The sequence below is a fragment of the Hyperolius riggenbachi genome, chromosome 5 (assembly GCF_040937935.1).
Source record: "Hyperolius riggenbachi isolate aHypRig1 chromosome 5, aHypRig1.pri, whole genome shotgun sequence".
Lineage (NCBI taxonomy): Eukaryota > Metazoa > Chordata > Amphibia > Anura > Hyperoliidae > Hyperolius > Hyperolius riggenbachi.
In genome coordinates this window covers 161,293,982-161,309,422 of record NC_090650.1, presented here as the reverse complement: position 1 = coordinate 161,309,422, position 15,441 = coordinate 161,293,982, and the positions used below count along the sequence as shown (strand labels likewise).

The following is a 15,441-nucleotide window of genomic DNA, read 5'->3' as shown; positions in this document are numbered from 1 at the left end:
TCTAACACACTGTAAGATCTGACTAGGGTCTGAGTGCTCACACGTAAGCATTCGCAACAGCAGACAACTTACAACTGACAGGCAAGTCCTATAAATACCCAGAGCGCTCCACAGCGCCGCCCCAGTCACTCAGCCAATCCGGAGCATAGCTGGAGTCAGCTGACCGGCTTGATCAGTTGACTCCCCTTTTACTTGCACAAAGGTCCTGTCGCCTGGCGCGCCTGCGCGTAGCTCTTAATCTGTTTGCACTAGAAGGACCAGGCGAACCAGCAGCATGTAGCTGCGCGGCAGAAGCCGCCGGCTGAAACGCGGAGATGGCCGCCATGCCGCTTGCCCATGCGGCAGCATCTCCGCTATTCTTTACACAGACGTTAGTGACTCACATAAACAAGCAAGGAGAGACTCACAGTCTGTGTGGAGAACAAGGTTCTTTCCTTAAAGTCGGTTCACCTCAAGGGAAAGGACAATGTTCTAGCGGATTGGTTAAGCCGCCAGAAGCTGAATCAGAGCAACTGGTGTCTAAACAAAGAGGTTTTTCTGATGATTTGCAGCAAGTGGGGTCTTCCATCCATAAGCCTGTTTGCTGCCTGGAACAATGCTCTTCTTTCCCCAATGCATGGAACATTTTCGAGAATAGATCAAATATTCCTGGGAGGACAGATGGTGGGAAGAGCACAAAAAGCAGAAATTGAAGATATAATGATCTCGGACCATGCCCCGGTATGGGTTGAACTGCATGAGAAGATACAGAGGGGAAATTATGTTATATGGAGGTTCCCGTCCCACCTGTATGGAGACGAGGGCTTCCATCAGACATTACAAGGATGGTGGCTAGAATACAGGGAAGATAACAAAGGGCACGGGGACAACCCTCATCTCCTTTGGGAAACAGCTAAGGCGGTATTAAGAGGCAGGATTATAGCTTACACGGCCACCAAGAAAAAGCAAACGGCTCAGAAATATGCGGAAGCAGTTACAAAAGTGAGGGTGGCGTACCGGTGCTATAGGCGGACCCCAAACCCCTCAACTAAAGAGGCTTGGCTAAAGGCGAAGGCGACATCAGATCACTGGTTCAAAGAAAGGGAATTATTATTAAAACCGTACCAAGACCTTAAATATCACAAATATGGAAGTAAAGCAGTGCACTTACTATCATTACTGGCCAGGGGCCAATTTTCCCCCTTAACGCTTCATGCAATAAAACAAGGCGGAGGAGGTTTGGTGCATCACCCGAAGGAAATTAACTCTACCTTTGAACAATTCTATAGGGAATTATACACCGATCCAACGGCACACAACGCTCAAGATATTCAACGGGTGCTGCACCAAATTAAACTCCCGCAACTTACACAGGATCATTTGTTAGACCTAAATGCAGATATCACAGATAAGGAAGTGAGTCTGACTATAAAGCACCTGGCCAATCACAAAGCCCCAGGCCCGGATGGGCTACCAGGGGAATTCTATAAGATAATAAAGAAAGAGACAGCCCCCTTACTGGCAAAAGTTTATAATAAAATACTAAAAGGAGAGCAGATGCTGCCGACAGGAAACGAAGCTTACATTAAACTAATATTAAAACCTGGAAAAGATCCCCAGGACCCAGGATCCTACCGCCCTGTATCTCTTATTAATCAGGACGTGAAGATCATGACAAAAATAATGGCAGACAGGTTAGCACAGCTCATGCTTATGTTAATAGATAAAGAGCAGGTGGGATTTACAAGGGGGAGGGCAGCTGTGGCAAACATTCGGAAGGTGTTGCTGGTTTTGGAGCAAGTTAGGGCGTACCCAAAAACCTATCAGAACCGCGCTATCGTAACATTTGACGCGGAAAAAGCGTTTGACGCAGTTAATTGGAAATGGACAGTACAGGTTTTGAACATGTTCCATCTTTTATATAAATCGCCACAGGCGAGGATACATACACCCGGATTTTTATCCGGGCCTATTGTATTACAGCGTGGAACCAGACAGGGATGCCCCCTGTCTCCCTTGCTCTTTAATATTGCCCTTGAGCCAATAGCCAGAACGCTACACAGCAAGATTGCAGGTATTCAAATAGGACAAATGAGATTAGTGCAGACCTTGTTTGCCGATGATCTGATGTTATTTCTCTCAGACCCCAAGTCACAATTACCACAGGCATTGGATATCATTAGAGACATGGGAAGATTCTCTGGCTTCAAAATAAATGCTAAAAAGAGCGAAATTTTACAATTATCAAAATATGCTAATCAACAAGATTTGCAAGGCCTAGAAATACAGGTGGCCAGAGATAAAATAAAATATCTGGGAATAGAAATAGGAAGAGACCCAGCCCAGACCCATAGCAGGAATATCACTCCACTGATTAAATCGATGATAGTGCAATTACAAGGCTGGGATAATATCCCACTCGGAGTAGCGGGTAGAGCGGCCCTGGTAAAGATGGTCAGCTTCGGGAGGCTATTGTATCCCATGCAGGTGATACCACTTTTATGGAAACATGCGGATGTAATGGCCTTAAACAAGGCTATTACAAAATTTATCTGGCATAATAAAAGAGCCCGAATCAAGTTAAACAGGCTGCAAATCCCGAAGGAGATGGGGGGACTAGCCGTGCCGGACATTAGAAGATACAATCTAGCATGTGTATTTAGACATGTTAGAGACTGGGTGGCAGGGAAAGAAGAATTTTCAAATACCACCTTGGAGCGCCATGTAGCGGAACCTTTTGAGTTGACAGCTTTATTACATGCAAAATGGGGATCTCTACCTCTGCGCATAAAGCATAGCATCATCTACAGGGACACCCTTATAACTTGGAGAGAGATAAGAAAAAAGTTTGGCCTACCGTGGAGAATTTCTAAATATCTAGCTATAGTGGGAAACCCAGACTTTCAACCAAGCTTAGTGCAGAAGAGCTTTGAGAGATGGTCAGCCAGAGGTATAACAAAATTAGGAAACCTCCTAAATCTTGAAACTCATAAGTGGCTAACATTTTCGGAAGTAACCCGTCAGTATGGGGTTCCGAAGTCGGATTTCCTGGCCTATGGGCAGATCCATTCATATGTCAGAGCAAGGTTGAGAAACATATCCTCAGTGGCGGGTATACTACCTTTTGACAAATTTTTGAAACCTAGGGGGAAAAAGATGTCTCTCTCAGATATACAACAAGCTTTATCTGAAATAGGCGCAAAATCCAAAGCCATTAGAAATATGGGGAGGTGGAATAAATACTTCAATGTTCCCAATATCGAAACACGTATCCTAGAAGGTAATAATCGGGTCAGGGGGCTAATTGTGAGCGAGAAATGGAGGGAGTCCCATTTGTTGATGATTTACCAGGCAAAATATGCGTTTAATATCACATATAAGACACCAAGATTAGGATACATAGAATGCTGCCCAAAATGTAACACTCCTAAAGCAGATATGGTGCACTGCATATGGAGTTGCCCAGTAATACAAACCTATTGGGATAAAGTCATACTATATGCAAACGAAATAGGCAAATGTAAAATTCAAAAAGATCCTATGTTGCTGCTATTCAATTCTGACAAAGAGACTGATACTGAAGGGAAGGTTTCCACCCTGGTACATGTTATCTTTATAGCTGCAAGGAAAGTAGTATATAACAGATGGATATTTCCTACTCGACCCTCCGTCTGGGATCTCAAAGAAGAGTTGAGGCATCTGATGTCTATGGAAAAGCTGGACGCTAGTATACATAAAAACAAAGGAACAGGAAAATTCTTTAAAAAATGGAAACCATTCCTGCTAAATACCATGTCCGAGTGGGAGCTGAAGAATGTGGTAACTCCTTTTAAATACACAACATGGTATCTTAAAGGACGGATTGCCAATACACTAGGCCGCCTGGACTTTGGGGACTAGTGCCCGGAGTAAATTATACAGAGACTGAACTTGCATACTGGAATGTAATTAGGACGATTCAATTGAATAGGTGAGGTCAGAGAGTGGTTGGGGTGGGGAGGGGGATAGGGGGTGGGAGGGGGGAGAGGGGAGGAGATACGATATTGGCTAACCTGTTTGTACGGTGCGTTGGGCACAAAAACCTGTTTGTATGATATAATGGTTACTGACCAAAATTTTGAGAGGAAAATAAAAAAACATTTAAAAAACAAAAACAAAAAACAATGCTCTTCTTCCCAGATTCTGCTCCCTCAATCCCAAGGGCTCTCCAGTTTGTCTAGATCAGGGGTCTCAAACTCAATTTACCTGGGGGCCGCAGGAGGCAAAGTCAGGATGAGGCTGGGCCGCATAAGGGATTTCACAAAAAAAGTCAATCAGCAGCTCCCGCCAGAACCACCAACACCCCCCCCCCCCCCTGCATTGATTTTTATTTATAAATCAAATTCACACTAAAGCGAACTATTTTGTCTATTTTACCTTATAGTTCGCTTCAGTGCTCCCATTACAAGTAATCCGCCGTGTCCCCGCCGCAAATCGAGGGCTGCAGAGCCCCCAAATTGCCTGGGTGGCAATCCTTTTGAATGGCGCTTATTATTGAATCAAGGCCTATCCGAGAAAGTGTTTTCTACCTTGCTACATGCAAGGAAATCTGTCACTTCCACTATCTATCTCAGGATTTGGAAAGTGTTTTGTGAATTTAACAAAGAAACTCCAGAAAATCTTGTAAAATGTTCTATCCCAAATATTCTAGATTTCCTGCAGAAAGGGCTAGATATGGGTCTAAAATTGAACACCCTTAAAGGGGTTCTGTGGGAGTTGTGGAAGAGAAAAATTGACACTTACCTTGGGCTTCTATCTGCCCCGTGCAGCGGTAATGTCCCACGACGTCCTGCTCCCATCCGCCGTTCCCCGCAGCCGGCACCGGGCTATTATTCGTCTGACATACAGACGAATAATGCGCGTTGCCGTGCCTCCGCTCGCGTCATCTGAGGCTTACTGCGCAGGCGCAGTACAATGGAGCCTTGTACTGCGCTTGCGCAGTAAGCTTCCGATGACGCAGGCGGAAGCGAGCGGGTGCGCGGCCACTCTAGTGCAGCCGCAGTTGGATCCCATGCTGCTTAGACCGGGGCCGGCGGCGGAGAACGGCAGATGGGAGGAGGACGGCGTGGGACATTACCGCTGCACGGGGCTGATAGAAGCCCAAGGTAAGTGTCCGTTTTTCTCTTCCACAACCCCCACAGAACCCCTTTAAGGTGCAGTTAGCAGCTCTGGGTGCATACTTTGATTTTCCCTTTACCTCAAATTCTTTGATTAAAAGGTTTATTAAGGCGGTCAAAAGGAAAACCGTGGTGAAGAAACCAACTGTTCCGCCTTGGGACTTGAATTTAGTCCTAAATTCTCTTATTGCATTCGCCTTTGAGCCCATGGATCAAATTTCCATTAAGGAATTAGCGCTAAAGATGTGTTTGTTAGTAGCAGTGACTAAGGTCAGGCGTATTGGGGAAATACAAGCCTTAAACATAAAGCCACCATTTATGACTATCCAACCGGATAGAATCATTTTTAAGTTACCTCCAAGTTTTTCTCCAAAAGTTGTCACAGATTTCCATAGAGAACAGGAAATCGGTATCCCTGCTTTTTGTCCGAATCCTTCAAACCGCAAAGAAGAGAAGTTTAGTTCCCTGGATGTCAGGAAAATGATTTTGTTTTATTTAGATAAAACTGCTGAATAGAGAAAGGAGGATAATTAATTTTTTCAGTCTCAGGGTGCTCGTAAAGGTTTAAGAGCATCCAAGAGTACTCTCAGTAACTGGTTAAAGTTATGTATAAGCAAATCTTATGAAATAGCAGGTAAGCCAGCTCCTGTGAATGTCAAAGCACACTCTACCAGTGCTGTCTCCTCTTCCTGGGCAGATAGGAATTCTGCCTCAGTACTCCAAATTTGTAAGGCTGCCACATATGCTGCTCTTCTATAACTGTAAGAGGATTACAAAGGATGAGGTACAATACCCTACTGCTACTACATGGTCCTCTTATGACACCTTCATAAAGCACTACCATTTGGATTTACCAAGTCATCATGACTTGGGGTTTGGTCGCAAAGTATTATATGCAGTGGCCCCACCCTGAGAGAGGTAATATTCTAACTATCATTGTTCACCTGGAGGGGAATCAAGCAGAAGCCAATAATTACTCTTACCGGTAATCTGATTTCAGCGTATACTCCACTCCAGGTGGGTATACCCACCCAAAACTAACGGTAAGTCTCCTACTGAGTCAAGATAATAGTGTAGCACTAAGGATAGGTAGGAGGATGTGGCTATTCAATTGCATCTTGTGCTTCCTGTCCCCTAGGCAGGTGGGGCTATCTCATTGTTAACCTGGAGTGGAGTCTACACAGAAATCCAATTACCGGTAAGACTAATTATTGGTTCCCAAAGGGTTCACATACTTTTTATTGCTACTGTATATACAGTAGCTGTCTATCCCAACATCTTGTGAGCAACCAGGATTTAATGCTGACGAAGGCTATACAGCCGAAAGCTTGCTCACTCTTATTCTTTTAAGTTAGCCAATAAATTGTAGCCAATAAATTGTATCATCCTGATTCAAAATTCTTGCAAATTAAATCAATATAAAAATAGTGGGCACCACAGCACCAACTATTTATAGTCGCGGTTTCTATAGTGGGCAGTCTCGGTGCCTGTTATTTTATCGGGTGACTCCGGCTCCAACATTTACTGTTATTGCCAATATTAAAGCTAAAGACCTGAACTCAGAATGTCCTCTGTGCTCTAAAGGATACATAACAGCATAATAATATTTAAAGAAAAACATTTCTTTGTTAAAGCTGATACAAATACTAAAATAAATCTGCACTCTTTCTACTTCCTGCTTTCATGGAAGCAGACATATTGTTAACAACCTCTGCTTTCAAATGAGCTTATCTGCCATCTCTGCTATGGCTGTCATTTGACACTGGGAGAGCTCAAATAACAGCTTGTAGTTAGACACAAATGAAGAGGAATTACAGTAGGTCACTGTAAGGAAACGCGGAAAAGCCGCCGTGTGCGCTGATAGCAAGGCGGCTGATTAGGTAGGGACAAACTCAATCCATCATTCCAAAAGAATGTCATTTTCAAAAATATGATCAAACTTGGGAAAGTTTCAACTAAACTACACGAGTAGGTAGCTTACAAAACACCCACTTTTGAATAGCCCTTGTTGTTAGCTTTCCATGATGGTAATATGTGTGGCCTTTTCCTTAAGCCCTGGCTCGTCTGGAGTCTGCAAACAAAGAACTGTAACAATAAGTGCAAAAAAAAAAAAATAGCCTTCAAAAAAGCCATAGGTGCACCTTGAGAATAATAGATTGATGTGCATTTAGCTAGTTATCAAATGATGTATATGTGACCTAATTTTGATCATAATTAGTTGTAGAATAAATTTTGATGCGTCTTATAGCTTGGACCCCTGTCATATACAAAATAGGTAGGGACAAATTCAATCCATCATTCAAAAAAAAAAAAATGTCATTTTCAAAATTAGGATCAAACTTAGGAAAGTTTCACCAAACTACATGAGTCGTCAGCTTACAAAACAGCCACTTTTGAATCGCACTGGTTGTTAGCTTTCCATAATGGTGACATTTGCAGCCTTTTATGATGTCCTGGCTCTTCTGGGGCTATGCAAACAAAGTATACCACTAAAATACTTTGTGGAAAAAATTGGCCTGCACAAAACCACTTGCACACTTCAGAGGTAACGGGCTTCTAGATGCCAAACACGCCATCAACTGAGGGAGATATGTGGTATTATTTTCACAGTAATAAGTTGCAGAATACATTTTAGGGTGTTTTAGTGTTGAGGCCTATGTCTTGTGAATTCATTTTAGCAACAAACCGTGACAACCTGAATCAAAAGCAATATACTGTTTATTTTCACATATTCTGCATCAAAATTAAAAGCTTGTAAAAAGAAACAATCAGATAGAGTTTAAAATAGAAACATAAATTGTTACCTTAGGGCAGGGGTTTCAAACTCAATTTACCTGGGGGCCGCAGGAGGCAAAGTCAGGATGAGGCTGGGCCGCATAAGGAATTTCACAATCGCGGCGCATCGCCGCCTCTGCCTGCCCCTCTCACTCTTCCTTCACAGAGAGTGGCGGGGAGAGGTGGCGATCCGTGTGGCGATTGACGTTATGAGGGGCTGAGCTGAAGCTGAAAGCTCTGCCCCTTCCAGGAAATGCCGGCGGATTGCCCCCCGGGCGATTTGGGGGCTCTGCAGCCCTCGTTTAGCGACGGGGATGCGGCGGATTACTTGGGAGCACTGAAGCGAACTATAAGGGAGCTTTTGCCAGCGAGGGCCACAAAATATTGTATCGAGGGCTGCAAATGGCCCGCGGGCCGCGAGTTTGAGACCCCTGCCTTAGGGACTCAGCTTTTTAGGTATGTATGCCATGAGGGTATATTACGGTTATTTTTGCTAGGGAGCAATGAGAAAACAAAAATCTAAATATAGAAAAAATACATATTTATTTTCAAATAATATACTATCTCCATAGTTTTAATGTTTGGGGTTTTATCTACGGTAGCATTGTTTATTTTAAAACTAAAGTTGATTGAAATGGAGTAGTGTATTTTATTTCTCTCTCTTCTTTCCCTTGAAAATGCATTGAAAATAAAATAATTACAAAAAAAAAACAACACTTCCAAAAGCCTAATTTGTTCTGAAATTTTTTTTATAGATCATTTAGGTGTGATAAGTAGTTTTGAAGTTATTGGGGAATGAATGGGAGGAGTACTGATAAGGTGAAAACAACCTGTGGGCTGAAGAGGATAAAATTCCGTTTAAGTCACCAGCTAGCAAGAAAATACTAGAAAATAATAATTTTGACGGTACATTTTCACCTACTTATTGGTACTTTTTCAATTGCAGAATGCTGAAAAGTTATTTTAAACAGAAGATTAAAAATGATCTCCTAGTAGAAAAAGTGAATTGGATCAGGCCCAGTGTGTGTTGTATTGCGTTATAAGTTATAATTACATAGCAATGTACTGTAATGGTTCCACAATGGGCCCAATTGCATTGTTGTGTTGGCTCCAGAATGCATAAGGTTTAATTGTAATAATGCTAGCCAAAATGTGCACTTCGAGACAACACGCAAGTTACAGCTGAATTACAAATGGCTGAGGATCAGGTACCATGCGCTATGAAAACATGCTTTGCCTTGAGAAACCAATTTTGAAATCTGTCGCAATGTCTGCCATGCACATCACAATGAATTCAGTGTGAACTTAGCCTTATACTGAACAATCAGGGGAGGTTATTGGCTAAAATTAATTTACCTGCCCTCAGGGATATATCTGGGGAATGTGGTGCTTAAGGCAAACACTGAAGTTGCCCCCCCCCCCCCCCGTTAGAGCATCCCACTCCTGTAAAAGCTGCATGTTTTCACATGTAGATTTGTTATAGGTGTCTGTTTTTTTTTTACACAGGATACTGCCGGTTACTTTTTCTGAAATATTTCTATTATATCACAGTTAAGTAGCCATGTGCTTCAGAATTAAAGAAATAGTCACATGCTTCCAGATAAAGAAATCAAATAGTCCATGCCTCCAGATAAAAGAGTCTTGTAGTCACATATATCCAGATAATTCATCAAGTAGTCACATGCCACCCAACAAAAATATTACTTTCAGATAAAATATTCAAGCAGCCAGGTGCCTTAAAGAGAATCTGTATTGTTAAAATCGCACAAAAGTAAACATACCAGTGTGTTAGGGGACATCTCCTATTACCCTCTGTCACAATTTCGCCGCTCCCCGCCGCATTAAAAGTAGTCAAAAACAGTTTTAAAAAGTTTGTTTATAAACAAACAAAATGGCCACCAAAACAGGAAGTAGATTGATGTACAATATGTCCACACATAGAAAATACATCCATACACAAGCAGGCTGTATACAGCTTTCCTTTTGAATCTCAAAAGATCATTTGTGTGTTTACCTTCTGTCCCCTTCTTCTCTCATGCACTGAACATTACAGGCTTCCTGCAGACAGCTCTGCATGTGCCTGTGTTTGTAATTCCTCAGTATGTGTCAGCCAGCTACTTTCACAGCCTAACAGAGGAGGATTTTTATCCAGCTCTCTTGTATCACTGATAAGATAGCAGAGAAGCTGCTGGCTTATGTAAATAAAACACACACTGGAGTGTGCATAGAGGAACAGACCAGCACGGAAGAGTTGGCAGCCTTCCAGACACAGGCCGACAAGTCTGACAAGGGAAAGATACATTGATTTATTACAGAGACCGTGATAGTACAAAGTGCTGCAGTGAGCCAGAACAGATTAGAATAGGTTTAGGAACTTGTAGGATGGTAGAAAAAACGTTGTAATTTTTGTTACAGAGTCACTTTAAGATAAAGCAGGTGCCTCAAGATACAAGTTAAATAGCCAGATGCCTCAAGATAAAATAATTAAGTAGCCAAGTGTGTCCTATATACATAAATTAAGTAGCCATGCTCCCCAGATAACAAAATTAAGTAGCCATGTGCCCCTATAACAGTATTAGGTAGCCAGAAGTACATATCATGTAGCCATAGCTGTCACCCAGGTAGCAGTATTAAGATATCCTGTAAATCCCCCCATTTAGCAGTATTAAGTAGACAGATATGCCCCTCAAAAAGTATTAGGTAGCTAAAAGAACCCCCAGAGGTGTAAAAGTATTAATTACACAGGACCACCACTAATATTAATAGGTAGCCAGGTGTGCCCCCAGGGTTATAAAGCTAGAGGTGTCCCGGTATAGGTAGCTCCCCACCATTTAGGTAGTGAGAGGTGTCCCCAGAATAGACAACCCCCCCACCAGTTTAGCCACTTAAGGACCACAAGCTTACACCCCCCTAGTGACCAGGCTATAACAGCTCGTTGCAGAGCCATATAACTTAGCACAGAAATTAATTTTTCCTCCTTTTTTTTGCCACCAACAGTTCTTTCTGATGCATTTGATCGCTGCTGCAGGCTTTTTTATTTTGTATTATTATTAATTTATTTGTTTGTTTTTTTAAATACATTTGAATTTTTTTTTCTATCCCCTCCCTCCCTGCCCCCGAGGTCCAATCAGGGCGATTCTGTCTCATAGGCATCAGCCTATAAGAGGGGATCGCGTAGAGAAATGCTCCAGGGGACAGCCAAGTGACAGGGCTGTCCCCACTACAATGCTGCAGTATATTGCAGCACTGTACAAAGTAAATAAATGTAGGTTTCTTATCTATACAGTCTGCCAGCGGCGATTGCTGCTGGCAGACTGTTGACTGAGCTCTGCTTCATCACTCAAGTGGGGATGCGTGTGATCCCCCCTAATCTCCTCCCCCAGGAATTGACACCTTTCGGCGTTAGGCGGTCCTGGGGGAGCCACTCTGCGGCCGCCAATCGGTGCTAGGAGGTTGTAGAGTTGTTAAGTAATGAGAAGTGTCCACAGTATAAGTGCCCTCCCCCCCCCAGTTTAGGCAGTTAGAGTTGTCCCCAGTGTAAATAGCCCCCAGTTTGGGTAGTGACAGGTGCTCCCATTGTAAATAGCTGTATATAGTTGAGGCATTGACAGGTTCCCCAAATGTAAGTAGCCCCTTCCACAGTTTAGGAAGTGACAGGTTCCCCCAGTGTAAGTACCCCCTAATATACATAGTGATTAGTGCCCCCAGTGTAAGTAGCCACCCAAGTTTAGGTAGTGACAGGTGCCCCCCAGTGTAAATAGCCCTCTCCAGTTAAGACAGTGAATGGTGCAGCCCCAGTTTAGGTAGTTACAGGTCGTCCCCCCAAGTTTTGGTAATGACACATTCCCCCAATGTAAGTACCACCCCATTTTAGATTGTGACAAGTGCCCCCCTAACAGTTTAGGCAGTGACAGGTACCCTCCTGCATAAGTAGTGACAGGGGCTCTTCCCCTGCCTACTACTTCTAGCAATAGTGCTCAGACCTCAGGTCAGCGCTGCCGGCCACTAATGTCTCCATGTCACAGCATCACTCAGACCTTAGATCAGCAGTGACTGAAGTGAACAGAGGGTAAATGGGACCCACGCGGCTGCACTTCACATGCGGGAAGTGACTAATGACATCACTTCCGTATGTGCACTGCTCCGTCTCTGATCTGAGGTCTGAGTGACACTTTAACATGGAGGCAGCAGGGACAGGAGACAGCAGTGGCGGGCAGCATACAGGGAGGCAGCGGTGGCTGCACAGGACAGTTGCAGGCATACTTCCCATGGTGCTGTGGTGCCCATGGCACGAGCCATGCCTACACCCCTCAAGATACACCGCTGCCTGCCCTAAAAGGAATTTGAAGCTACAAGCTAATGATATGGCTGTCACATAAGCCTCTTACAAAGTGCTTTTCCTCAGGTTCCGGAGTTTAAATTTCCTCCTCTGTTATCCTTCAAACGAGCCCCTACGGTTAGGGACAAGATTCGAACCCGCACACCTCGAGCTGTGGTACAGAGTGGCTGAAGTGGCACCTTTCCATGTCTAGGATGTCATATGTGTGGCCTGATTTTTAAGGGAGATAAGTTTAGGCACCCGTCCAAAGGTACTGAGTTCAGCATACGTGGTCTGTATACATGTGATTCTTCATATGTAGTTTATATACTAAAATGCCCATGTGGGCTATTATATGTGGGAGAGACCACCCAGCGACTGCGTGAACGTATCTCCTCACATAAATCGGCCATTAGGACTAAGAATATGTCCCAATCCGTTTCGGCCCATTTAACCCAGTTCCGCCACTCTATACCACAGCTCCGTGTGCAAGTTATAGATGGGGTTCCTGTTCATTTTAGAGGAAATAGGGAAAAGAAATTACTTAGGCGGGAGGCGGGTTGGATTAGGAGGTTGGGTACCCTGGGAGAGGGTGGTCTCAACCGTGATAATGACCTTTCTTTTTGCATTTCAACTTTTATATCCTATTTGAGTATAAGATTCATTGATATATTGTGTCCTCACATGTTGTTGTGCGGTCTGCTGTGCTGCGTTGGTGGTGTGCTGACTGCCGAGTCCAGTTATGTGTGTTTCCCTAGTGGGTTACACTCTGAGTATTCTGGGGGTTGCTATTTTTTGATGTGTAGGTCTCTTTATTGTTATTGTATTTTTTACATCTAATACAACGATTTATCTATAAGGGTGGTTATCTCTTATGGCACACTCAGCCTTACTTTACCACAGCACTAGCATTTTTTGCTTTTGGTCATCATTTAATGATTTATGGTGCTGACTTTGTCAGCATGTTCTGCATCATATGCGTTTTATGCGCCAGTTTGCGTTTTCTTTGCATTTGGCATAGCGGCTATTATATGGTTCTGCATTTGACTTTATGCGTACGTTTTTTCCGCGTTTTTTTTGCGTTTTTTGCGCGTGGTTTGGACGCTTTTACGCATAGATGTTTTTTCGTACACGTACGCTTTTACGCATTGTTAGGACGCTTTTACGCATGGATGCTGTTGCGAAATCCTATGCGTACGTTTTTACGCATTGCCAGGACGCTTTTACGCATGGAAACGGATGGCGTCATGACGTCATTTGTTCCGTTTTCCAGCAGTACGCTTCTCGCATTGCCCTCTGGGAGATTGGGAGGAGCGTTATGACTTTGCTGTGGTTTCCCATCAGGTCCTCTTGACTTGGTAAGTGCTGATTGGCCATTGGAGTTATGACACTTTTTAAATCATGCTGTGATAACGGCTGCTGATTTACATATCTGTTTCCCATCAGGTCCTCTCATTATGCTTTGCCCTGTGATTGGATATTCATGTTTTTTTGTATTATGATGTTATCTGATTGGTCCATGTGACCCTACTGAAACTGTATATAAATGCCTTTCTGTTTGTTATCTCTTTTGAGTGAGCCTATACAGCTTGAGGAAGGAGCTTGTCTCCGAAACAGCGTCTGTCGCTGTCCCTGGGCGCTATCTTTATGCAATAAAGAGCTTGAATACATCCACGTGGTGCTGCTGATCTCTGCTATCGACATAAGCCATTCAATGCATAGTTATGTGCATATATCTAAATGTAGAACATATATTTTGAGAGAATTTTACATATATAATTTTCCAGTGGTGTAGTAATAGGGGGTGCAGAGGTTGCGACCACACCGGGGCCCTTGGGTCTGAGGGGTCCAGAGGGGCCCTCCCTTAATGGCAGTATTAGCTCTTTTTTGGTCCTGTGCTGGTTATGATCACTTCTATAGATGCTTTTAATAGTGGTTATTATTAACAAATTGTTCCCCATCCTCTTCTTGCATCGCTAATATTGTGGCGATCCTTTGCAAGTTCCAGTGCACCATATCAGTTGTCATGTATAGAGTGCTTAGGGGGGCCCAATGTACAAGCTGCACTGAGTCCCACAGCTCCTTAGTTACACCGCTGGAATGCTCATATTGGCTATACATTTTGCTTTTGTAATTTTTTATAGTATTTGATCTTTGAAAATGCCAAAGGTTAATGCTTTACCTTTAATTTTTTTTAGACATCAAGCGGTGCTTTTAACGGATTCACTCAGGTAAGACTAATTTGTAAGAAAATAAGAATCAATATTAACTAGTAAAGTAGAATGCATTTTTAAATAAATGTATAAACACAGATTAAAGGAATGCTATCGATACCCAAGTGTTCTAAAATGGCAGTGTGCAAATAATGTCTAAGTAGCTGTGTAAACATTTTCCTACTTTTCATGTTAAATATCAGAGGCAAAAACTGTAATTTATTGAGGGCAGGATTTAGCTATATTGGGACAAATCAATTACAAAAGGGGTGTCTGCTTCAATGCACAGCCAGAGTTGCATATCAGACTACAGAAAGCAAGTATCAAACTCCGAAAGCAAGAACACTATGAAATGCTGTGATAATTAGTTACATTTCCTCTGCTCTCTTCAGACACGTCAGTCAGAAACACAGGACACAGGAGCTGCAGCTGTTGGGAGCTCTCTTCTCTGTCACACACAGAGCTGCACATAGAGTTAACTGATCAAGTGTGAGGGGAATTTCCCCTCTCCTCATGGCTCAGTCAGCCGTCAGTTTTGGCGTCAGTAAACTTTGAAAGTATTTTGCTAACAGTAAACAAAGAAGTTGCTACTAAAATGTATACACCAGTACTTAGCAGCACTTCCCAAACAATTCCTGTGTCAATTGAAAAAAATATGTGAATCGATAGTATTCCTTTAAGAACAGGCGACCATTGAAATGATAGAATTTAAAAAGATTTTTTTTATATTTGAGGAAAAAAAGTAATTATCTAATTTCACTTCAGTTTTGTTTTGGTAAAATAGTAGGGCTCACAATGTGGTCATACACTAACCAATAGTTTTAAACTTTACAGGTTCAATTGATGTAAACCAATTGATATCTGCTAAATAATGAAAAACTACTTGATCACACAGGATGGAAAAGTTCTGTTAGTTGCATTTCAAGTATATTTCAATTGACGGAGCACCAGCCATGTGGCGCTCCGCACACCCTGAGCTATACCAGCCTGCGTGGTCCAT

General features: G+C 42.9%; 1 protein-coding gene across 5 annotated transcripts in view; it reads left to right on the top strand.

Annotated features, from left to right (window-relative positions):
- Positions 1–15,441, top strand: part of AMPH (amphiphysin) — a 1,183,179-nt gene that overhangs the window by 780,977 nt on the left and 386,761 nt on the right. For all 5 annotated transcript variants that reach the window (XM_068236417.1, XM_068236420.1, XM_068236419.1 and 2 more), the window contains one exon: positions 14,427–14,459. In XM_068236417.1, coding sequence (XP_068092518.1) covers positions 14,427–14,459 — 33 coding nt within the window. The remainder of the gene's footprint in view (positions 1–14,426; positions 14,460–15,441) is intronic.